Raw genomic sequence first — 10,748 nt, 5'->3', positions numbered from 1 at the left:
TTTATTTCTAAATCTCTTCATATTTTCTTAAAATAATGTCCGAGGAACTCATGAAAATATTTTGTGTATTTGTTTTAAATGTGGGGGGAAATCAAGTTGTGAAATTAAATGTTTGCATTTTTTTTTATTTTTTTTAATATAAAAACTGAAATCTAGACAAACCGGGGTATTACAAAAATAGTCTTAAAGTGTATGATCGGAGGCAGGAGTTCAATAATTGTGCACAAGATGAAACAATGCACCGATACTACAAGACAGGAATCTCCAGTTTTCCTGTCGCGCTATTATTTCATGGCGTCACTGTTGAGGTCAGCGCGGCAGAGTTTTGTATTCAGGAACCATGCACACAGCGCCCCCAACAGGCGACGTTTTACACCCAGATGTGATTTGATTTCTGGTGTTTCTGTTATGTTGTTTCCCCGACGTTTCTGTGTTATTTCCCACCGCCTCACCTGCATTCTGACTTAAGCCTCGCTCAGAGACGACTGTCTAAATGTGCTCCCCAAGTTAGACCCGAGTCCAAACTGCCAATCCCTCTGTCAGCGCCTTCTCAACTTTTTCCCCCGGCACAGTACCAGCTGTTGCCTGCAGGAGGCAGGGTTACATGCGGTAGTGTCCAGATCCCCCACCCCCACCCCACACACACACACACACACACACACACACACACACACACACACACACACACACACACACACACACACACACACACAGTAACAACAGTGCCCAGAATGAATATCCTGCAGGGAACCAGAGAAGCCTTTATTCCTTTATGCCATGCCTTAATTCTTCTGAACTGAATTCTTCTGAACTGTTGAGTTTGAACAGAAGAATAAAGTCACATAAATAAAAAATATGATTTTCTCCCTTTTGTTCAGACAAATGAGTATAGGTGTAGATGTTACCTGGTTCAATGCCTGAACAAGTGACTTTACATACAAAAATTATATGTAACTTGTTAAAGATCTACACATATGCTCATTTGCCTGCTCATTTGTTGACAATGTTAATTGCACAAAATGAAAAACCAATAAGATAATTAGTTATAATGATTTAGACTTTGCCAAAATTAGGCTTTTGAAGGCTTTGAAGCGGTAGAAGATGGTTGGATAATTAAGGCTTTGCAGTAATAATCTTCAATGATGTGTCAAATCAATGTGAATGATAAGAAGCCTGCAAAAATACAGAGAATAAACTGCCACTTTGCGTTCAAATCGATGTACAGGAAGAGTCCATCAGCAGGCAACGTCTTATCTGCAGAGGAGATAGAGACCTGCAACTCTGCAAAAAGATTCCCAATTGCGACACACATGAAAGACGGAGGAGGAGGAGGAAGAGGAGGAGGAGGAGGTGGAAGTCAGCTGTGCATTCTGACGGAGAATAACAGCAGGTTGAGTGGATTAGTAACCTGACACACAACACGTTTTATCACTGGGTGCCTCCAGAGGAATCTGGGAAGCAAGTCAGTAGCAGATTTCATTTGGCTCGATGAGAAGTGAAGGTCAGAAAAGCAGGAAGGAGGAGAAGAGGGCCTGAATGATCTTACTGCAACTTATTCTGTGCAAAAAGAAGATCAGAACATTTCACAGACTGAGAGCTGAAGGTTATGAAGTCAGATTGACCCTCACTAAAGTGTTGCGTTGTGGATCTAACAAATCTAACAAAATACCATTTAAATAAAAAGAAATTCCCATAAAATACTCCGAATGTTCACCATTGCAATAGGAGACGTCTCACTGGCACTGTGTAGCTGCAGGCACCAGTAATGCAAATACAACAATGATTCCTATCAGCTTACAAGCATTGGACAATGACAGCTGAATCTGATATTTGCTAAACATGAAAGACATCTGCCAAACTTGGCAATGCAACTCACTGAAATATTTTACTGCTTGTTGACCTTTGGTTGTTGTCAATCATAGCTTGAATCTGTGGCACACAGCTAAATTCAGCAATATTAAACCACCAAAGTGAAACCTTTTTTTTTAAAAAAAGATCTTCGGTAGTAGGCGCAGTGATTAGCGCTGCCGCCTCACAGCAAGAAGGTTGTGGGTTTGATTCCGGGTCTGGGACCTTTCTGTGTGGAGTTTGCATGCTCTCCCTGTGTCTGCGTGGGTTCTCTCCGGGTTCTCCGGCTTCCTCCCACACTCCAAAAACATGCATGTGAGGTCAATTGAAGACTGTAAATTGTCCGTAGGTGTGCATGTGAGTGTGAATGGTTGTTTGTGTCTATGTGGCCCTGCGATGAACTGGCGTCTTGTCCAGGGTGTCACCCTGCCTTCACCCTATGACAGCTGGGATAGGCTCCAGCAGAGCCCCGTGACCCTGAGCTCAGGACTAAGCGGGTATGGAAAATGAATGAATGAATCTTCAGTAGTACTCACAAATTTGCTAAAATCACTTCTGGTATTGTGACTGTTTTGTTTAGACATCTTGTCAACGGTAAAAACGTTTTTAAACCCCGTTTAAAGCAACTGTTGGATTAAATGTTTTATTTTTGTAAAGGGGAAAAAAAGACAGAACGAAATGATAATGAATTTAAAATTGCAAAGTACAGAACAGAGAGTATGGTGTGATGTGCATCTTTACACAGTGACCTGCAAAGGATTAATGAGTCTATCTCATGCTGTCTGTGCTCGTTAAGTTCTTTATGGTCCAGTGTAAAATGTAAAATGTGGGTTTGTGGGTCTGATTGCAGCCTTCTCAGCAGCACACTGACCTTTGACCTTGTCTTCTCACACTCAATAACTGCTGTCACAAACACAACTGATGCTGCACAGGTTCCACAGCCATTAAAAGTTCAACCATTCCACGAGACTCTCGTCTATTGAGTAACGTGAACACCTTTCAAATTATTATCGAACATAACCGCTTTGACAAAGTTTGTGCTTATCGCACACTTTGTATCGAGCCTGCACACCAGAGAGGGCCCATGCAGCTGCAGCATGTGACTGTATCCAGTTCCCCATGTGACCAGAGGCAACGCTGCCCTGTTGTCCTCTGGAATCCACCCAGAGAGGGACGGGGAGACGGGATCCAGTTACTGTTTGGACCTGAGTGTGACCAGGGCGCTGCGCTCAGTGGTTCAGCAGCCAAATGGACAAACAACTGACCACCACATGCACTCTGGCTTTGGAATCTGCGTTTGTGTTTTCTGTTCAGAATAATTCACCTGTCCAGCGGAAAAAAAAACAACCCAAGAAATAAAATCAAATAAAGCACTCTTAAAACACTGAAAAAAATTATGAAATGCAGCTATTTTATGACTTACTTTACTATAATAATAATAATAATAATAATAATAATAATAATAATAATAATGAGAAGAAGAAGAAGAAGAAGAAGAAGAAGAAGAAGAAGAAGAAGAAGAAGAAGAAGAAGAACAACAACAACAACAACAACAACAACAACAACAACAACAATCATATAATTTCTTCAAATTTGGCGGGCCAGATTAAAATGCTTAATGGGCCGCATATGGCCCCCGGGCCGTAGTTTGCCCATGCCTGGCTTACACCTGCATGGAAAAATGCGGAACCGTGGTTCACTCACATGTTATTGCCATTTGTTGTATTTGAGATGGATGAAGCCGTACTGTCGGCCTTTTCACTGAACTCCAGAGCTTCTAAAGTTGGCGGTCAACTTTTTTTTGTTGTTGCTTTTATTCTGCACGTGTTTCCTTTAATGTATTTGTTTTCTCCTCATTATTGTCTATGGAACTTTTTTCAAAGTTCAAAGCATTTGGTGACATTTAGTGGATTAAAGGTCTGTGAGCCTGATGTTCACTTAAGACACTTTTGACAATAAAATGAAACACAAATAAATAACCAATTAAAATATCCATTTGAATTACTGCCGTACGTGATTTGGTTTTCTTCACCAATTGGCCAATTTTAACTGGGTCCCCGCTTTAGGACCAATCAGAGCTGTGCAGGGCTCGGTTCGCTCTGATTGCTCAAAGCTAGGTCAGGTGACCAGGGGGAGGGGGTGTATAACAGCTGTCCCAGGAGGTGTTGAGGAGGTGTGTTTGTGAGGCTAAAGCGAGTGCCACGTGCACTTATAGAGGAGTGCTTCACCCTGATATTATTAAAGGTTCGTTTTCTTGTCGATCTGTGTGAACTAAGCGACTGTGTGCGAGAAGATGAGCGGCTGAGCTGCATAAACAGCAGCAGGTGCACTTCTGAGCGTCATTGAACTAATTCACTAACGCGATCCTCCCTGTTGTGTTGTTTGTGCGGTGCAGATTCGCTGAAGTCCAGTGGCCGAATAGAAGCGCGATGGTTGCCACCAGCACTGTGAAGGCGAAGGCCAGCGAGGGCATCTGGGAGCCTGCCGAGCGGAGAGCTGAGCCGGCCAGCCTCGACAAAGGTATCCGCTGTGCCGGCGTGATTACCGGGTGGTGTTGGAGTGCAGCTGGGGTGGGGAGGGGGTCAGCCTGCGTGCACCAACCCTCTACTTTCATTTGGCTTTAAACAACAACATTCATTTGGCGTGGTGGTGATGCGCATTTCAAACGCGACATGTCATTTTTGCACGAAAGCGGTCACGTGCTCAGGCTTTGAAACAGACGGCTGTGTAGGCTGTATAATGTCTTGAGGCACCATCAGCGTTTAAAAATGACTTTTTACATTGATCCGACCAGTCTGTCCTACTTTTTGCGTTTTGTGTTGGTCCAGGGAAACATATGAAACTTCCTTTTTAACCTCAAGTTTATTTTCTACAGAAAAAACCCGTTGCATACATGTCAAAATAATTTAAGATATACAGTATGTAAAAAAACAAACAAAAAAAACAACTTGGAAATTGTTAAAGCTGTTCCAACATTAATGCTTTAACTCGGTTTAAATCAACTGACTGTCAATATGTAAGTGTGGTCATGCAGCTCGTCCAAGCCAGAACCAAAACTCTCAATGTCATCGCCTCTCTTTTGCTGAAGCATCACTCAGGATTTGTCATTTTATATTGAGGTGTTTGTCATTCCAAGTTGCTAGAATGAAGGCTTGAGTGGAAAGGTTGGTTAATTTTCTTTCAGAAGACCTCCAATTAGGAAAAAAAAATAGTGCAATATTATTCAGCCTATAAATGTTTTTCCCGGCAAACTGGACTGGTGGAACGTGCGATAAAAAACAAACAAACAAACAAACAAACAAACAAAACCCTTGTTCTCAGGCGTCAAGCATGACCAGACGCCGCTCTTTAGTTCCCTCTGTTTCCGCTTCTCTGACTGACGGTCGGTCCGCTGTCCTTCCCCAGAGCTGGAAGCGTGGGAGTGGCGCGAGTCGGAGGCCCCGAGGACGGCCGACGGCCCCGAGGACAGGAGCTGCCAGCAGCTGGCCCAGATGTTGGAGGCCTGTCTGTCGTACTCCAAGAAGAGCGTGCTGCACTGCTCCGCCGTGCTGGTGCCGGAGGGCCTGATGCGGCGCGTGGCCCACGAGGTCCTGCGCCTGGCGTCCTGCGAGCCCTGCGGCCTGCGGGGCTGCGTCCTCCACGTCCACCTGGAGCTGGACAAGGGCTGCAGGCGCCTGGAGAGCGTCACGCTGGACGCTGGCGTGGTGCCCACGTTCGAGCTGACGCTGGTGCTGAGGCAGGACGGCGGGGCGTGGCCCAGTCTGCGGGACTTGTTCTTCCTGGGGAGCTGCTTCGCAGTGCCCAAGTTCAGGCAGGTGCTGAGACTCAGCCCGGGATTCCGGCTCGCCAAGAGGAAACTGTACTCGTCGTCGGCCGGCACTGTGCTCGAGTGCTGAACCCAAACGCAAGCTCGTCTTACTCCACCTGCTGTTGTACATGTTACATATATATCCAGAGATATAGACGCACTTTTAATCTTGAAGAACTGAAATTACAGGCTGGGAATGATTTTGATGGTACTTTTTGTTATCGGCACTTGCCACTTTGCCAGTGTGTGTCTGAATGACTGCGTGAGCCACAGGAAATTGAAAACAAGGTTGTTTGTGGGTGTCTCAGGAGTGTATTAGCTTATTGGGAATATTTGTGTGTGTGTGTGTGTGTGTGCGCGCGCGCATTACAGTACAATTTTTGCATGTTCTTTTTATATTCTATTTTCCCCTCACCTCCAACAGATGCACTTTTTCAATGCAGATAATTAAGAGTGGTTCACTGAAATGCAACATCATTTTAATAAAAAGGAAATACCACCATAATCCCTTTTTACTGCACAATTTCTATTTTGCGACACGGCTACTTTGGTGCTCGTGTGTCACCGATCATAAAAGCCGACCGTTTGCTTTCGTCCATGTCACATTTTTTTCCCCAGCTGTCTTTAATACATTTTGCAGGTCAACGCTGGTTGCAACACTCAGGTGAGACATTTGTCGTTATGGCTCTCACTCTCCTGACCTAGTTTTGTTTCTCTTGTCTTTCACCTGCTCCTGATAGAGTTTACTGCCTTTCACTTTAAAACTAAAACGTTTATTTCAGTAATTTGGCATAGTTGTGTTTTGCTGTTTTTTTCCCCCAAGTACAAGGGTGACATTGCTGAGGTGGTTGGCTAGTAGTAGCAAAGTCTTCTAGCCGCAGAGGTTAGCAGGGAAATGAACTGCAGGATTGTGGTTTTATATACTTAATACATGCAATTCTTGGATAGCTTTTGCAGGAGTTGGACAACTCCAGTTAAAATTATATTGGACAGCTGATTCACATCTCCAGTACTTGTAGATGTTCTCTACCAAGGGCGAACTGGCAGCAAATAACATCACTTCCATGTTTTGTTCCTGCAACAGTTGATGCCTCCTAGTACGAGAAAACATTGGCTCGTGGTTTGTGCTGTGTTCACCGAAAGTTAAAGGCATTATTCGTTTTGACTTCAGGGCAGAGCGGCTTTGGCCGAGTGTTTGTGGAAAAGTACTGAGAGTAACAGAACACACACTGCAGACCAAGACAGATGTTAAACACACTGCCTGCTGATCTCCCAAGTGAGAAGGCCGAGTCACCGGAGAGGCTTGGGCTCCCGTCCACGTTTCCTCCTGACCCACAGAACTCTTTCTGAGAAGATGGATATCTGATGAGCAGGCCTGGCAGTCTGTGTTCTAATGGTGATGATTCTGAGAATTTTATCTGCCCCCTGCTGTTGGTGATACGGATCTACAAATCTATTTCTGGAGCTGATGTTTTCTTTTCTCATAAAGCGAAAGCTATAAAGATAAATTAGTAAGTGAACCAGGCTGTGTTTCGTTGAAGGTGCCCTTTTCTGTGTTTAGTTATCTTATTTTATTTTTAGGAAAATTTCCTTTTGTTTTTCTTCTGTCTGTGTGTGAATTGGAAATTTACCCACAATTGTTTTGTTGGCTCTTCTTCCTCTTGGAAAGGCTGTGCTGGTATAAACATGTTCGCTGTATGTGCCTAAACTGACATTACTGCGCGCGAGTTCGAGGTATCGAAGTCCAAACCTATCACTCTTGCATCACACTTTTGTGGTCGCTACAAAAAAATGACTTATGGAGTTCAAAGTATAAACTTCTGTTCATTCAGTTTAAAAACCTCAATTCTGAAGGTGCGATTTTGGTAAGATTGAAGTGGAGTCTATAATGAAGGTAAGAAGAGACATCTTTGTGCTCTATATCTAAAGGTAAATTTATTTATTTATATAATTAGCAAAACATGGATAAAGGTGCAAAATACAACAGCATACCATTGGTGGAGATCACTGAAAAAAGCTCTAATAGATCTTTTTGAAATCACCAAGATGGATGTTTAAGGTAAATTAAGATTTTATATGTGAAGAAACATAAAACTCAATTTATCCACGCAGTTCTTGTTGGTTTGCTGTCACTCTTCGTGGTTCATTGCTTCAGACGTTGCCCCACATCAGTCTGATATTTCAGAGACACCTGAGCAGCGGTCATGTGCTGTACAGCCGCCACATGATTTAGCCGTGTTGTTGACACGTGGAAAGAACCAGAGGTTCTGAGTGTCAGCACGCGTAACGACCAGACAGAAAATGAGACGTTTGTTTTGAAAGCATGTTGTAAAGCAACACAGTCCTGGCCTCGGTGACGGCATCTCAACGCTCGATCGTCCTCTCGGGTTACGTCAAAGACGTTATATTGAGGCTGGACGGACTGAGTTACCTGTGGTGGCTGCTGCTCAATGAAAGGAAATCTCACAAAGAAGCACATGATGCTCAACCGCATCCCAAAAGATTCTGGGTATTTCTGGGTGTTGCCATGCTGTTTGCGGCACTTGTTCGAGTTTCACTACAGTGTTTATCGAGTGAGACTCAAACGCTGACCTGGCTGCAAACACACATTTGTGTGACATCTGACAGGTGGGCGTTGGCTCGCTTCAGACCTTTTTATGGGTCGGCTGTTGCTGTTGTGTGTGTGTGCGCGCGCGCGCGACACAACACTTTCATAACGTCAGGATAAACACGACCTTCCAGTGGTGAAAATGACTCACTGCAGACACCATCCAGACAACAATGAAATACAAATGTCAGAAGTCAAAATAAATACAAAAGTCTTTTGTGGTGCGTGCGTTCTTCTGAACATTAAAAGCTTTCTGTAGCTGCTACTTTTGTATTTTTGTGTAGGTTTTTGTTTTAGTGCAATTATTTTTTTTATCCTACGTTTATTTTGAAAGGGTAGAGGAAGACGTGGAATTGACGCTTTCGGTTGTCAGGGACGACGGCGACCTGTAAACGCGCTAAAGAGTTTAACAACCGAGTTAACTTTAGCAGATTTAAGAAAGCCACTTTGGAAACAAACTGCGACCCTTTCGCCTTCTGGATTTCCTCTGCGAAAGTCGAGACCTATCCTTCCTTCCCAGAATTCTAAGATTAAAGTTCCGGAGTATCGGAACCTCGAAGGAGCTCAGTTCTATCAGATCATGCATTTAGCTCAGTTCTCAGGTAAAGACAACGCCTCAGACCCGTAACGTGGGACGCAGCAGGACTTTTTGTTTTTGGTTGAGGTGAAGACGAAGAAGCCTTGACAGTGATGGACGAGCAACAGGTGAACTGCGTCAAAATATCCGATGTTGGCATTTTGTCTTTAGTTAACGGAGACGGTCCGTGCAATGGTGACTCGGTATAATACGCGAAGAGTCTGAAACTGAGACTGAAAATCAAAATATAGAATAGTCACTTCCAGGTGAGTCATAGTATTATACTATAGATCATCATCGTCGTCACCACCACCACCACCACCACCACCATCACCATATCATCATCATGATCATCATCTCACTGTCTCAACAAACGGGGGAGGGAGGGAGAAAGGGAGTGAGTGAGTGGGCGGGCGGGCAGGTGGGAACTGCCTGGTCTGATGTAACGGAGAGAGAGAGAGAGAGAGAGAGAGAGAGAGAGAGAGAGAGAGAGAGAGAGAGAGAGAGAGAGAGAGAGAGAGAGAGAAAAGAGAGAGGGAGAGAGAGTCTCATCTCAGTTAACATATGCAGAGTAATCAAGCTGGCCTAAGCAAATCAAAAATTCTGAGGGAAAGCAAATCCTAATATGTCATGTCAATTTATGTCAGTGATTTGTATCTAGAATCAATCGATTAAGCCAAGAGTTGAGCATTTCATTTCCACTTTTCATCTGGAGAGCTATTGGGGCCCCCTTGAAGTGAAGACGTTGCATTGGGTATTCTGGTGGGAAAATACCTTTATTTGTTGGAATGGGAATAATAAATTCTTAAAATGAAGAGTCTTGTGTGTGTCATCATTTCCTCCAGGAGTCGTGGCCAGTCTGTGTGTCATTTGTGGTCGGGAGAAGCCTGAAAGAGGACTCCTTGACCCAGGATCTGGGTCTGGCCGTGCAGCTCCCACTGCGCAAGCGTTTCTCCATGCTGAGCTTGGAAGGCATCCATGCAAAGGTATTAGCGTGCTATCAGCTTATTGACTTTCACCTAATGTATTGGAAACATATTAGCAACTTTATATAGTTAGCATGCTAAAAAAATCTCCTTGGATTAAATATCATCAATATTAGGTACACACATTATTCAATCCAATATAGGTTATATGTTTATTTTAAGGCAACTGACCTGTGCCTTAAGACAAAAAGAACGTGTTTGGACTCAATCAAAATGATTTTGCTTTCAGATCCACGAACTTGTGAACCCCAAAGCAAAAAAACCCAAAGAGGTTACTCCACAATACGAGGTAAGATGCACAACTTTTCTTTTTCTCATTTTAGATCAGTGAACTTTTGAAGAATAAAGGTTATTTTTCAGAATATATTATGAGCCAATTATAAAAAAAAAAAAAAAAAATGTAAAAGAAAATAAATTGCAGCCTTGCAGGTCTCTTGTTCAGTCAATTTATGTTGTGCCTATGTCATGTTGCAGCTTCTGGAGTCGGCCAAGGTGCTGCTGGACGCTGGTGAGGAGATTCCCTGTGACCTGTTGGTGAACATCTTAAAATCTCAGCTGCAGCAGCTTCAAGCAGATTGTCATCAGAGAAAGGATAGAGATGCAGAGACAGTCAGTGTAAGGTTAAATGCTGATGGCTTAGTTGTCCCGTGGTTACAGCAAGTGTTGCAAATAACGTATGATTCCTTGCCCCGTTCAAGGTGGAGAAAAGTGCTGAGCCTGCCGCTAAGGCGGATAAAGGCAAGGGAAAAGGCAAGGACAAAAAGGGGAAGGCTCAGACCTCTGGAACAACGACCCCGGAGAAGAAGACCAAATTGAAACGCAGGGATGAGATCGAACCCCCAACCTTCATAGGTAGAAACATCTGTGTGATGCTGTTACATGAGGAGAGTCTTTATTCATTCACCGATGTGAATGTTGATA

General features: G+C 43.7%; 2 protein-coding genes across 3 annotated transcripts in view; both read left to right on the top strand.

The window, feature by feature from the left end:
• The first annotated feature begins 4,117 nt into the window (after window positions 1-4,117).
• LOC142894157 (DNA damage-inducible transcript 4-like protein) lies at window positions 4,118-7,248 on the top strand. The gene is made up of 2 exons (XM_076035346.1): window positions 4,118-4,368; window positions 5,254-7,248. Exons 1-2 carry the CDS (start codon window positions 4,278-4,280, stop codon window positions 5,742-5,744), a joined length of 582 nt encoding a protein of 193 aa, XP_075891461.1. The 5' UTR covers window positions 4,118-4,277; the 3' UTR covers window positions 5,745-7,248.
• Window positions 7,249-7,383: 135 nt separating this feature from the next.
• Window positions 7,384-10,748, top strand: part of spag17 (sperm associated antigen 17) — a 21,238-nt gene continuing 17,873 nt past the window's right edge. Inside the window, exons 1-5 of one of the 2 annotated variants that reach the window (XM_076035302.1) lie at window positions 7,384-7,550; window positions 9,687-9,827; window positions 10,057-10,116; window positions 10,302-10,442; window positions 10,526-10,679. In XM_076035302.1, coding sequence (XP_075891417.1) covers window positions 7,545-7,550; window positions 9,687-9,827; window positions 10,057-10,116; window positions 10,302-10,442; window positions 10,526-10,679 — 502 coding nt within the window. In that variant the 5' untranslated portion in view covers window positions 7,384-7,544. Of the gene's footprint in view, window positions 7,551-8,619; window positions 8,970-9,686; window positions 9,828-10,056; window positions 10,117-10,301; window positions 10,443-10,525; window positions 10,680-10,748 lie in introns of those variants that run through there. The other variant, XM_076035301.1, reaches the window with a different exon arrangement.

Source organism: Nelusetta ayraudi, unplaced genomic scaffold (assembly GCF_046127955.1).
Source record: "Nelusetta ayraudi isolate G7.1 ecotype Tasmania unplaced genomic scaffold, CSIRO-AGI_Nayr_v1 ptg000042l, whole genome shotgun sequence".
Classification (NCBI taxonomy): Eukaryota; Metazoa; Chordata; class Actinopteri; order Tetraodontiformes; family Monacanthidae; genus Nelusetta; species Nelusetta ayraudi.
This window is presented reverse-complemented; position numbering and strand designations above follow the sequence as displayed.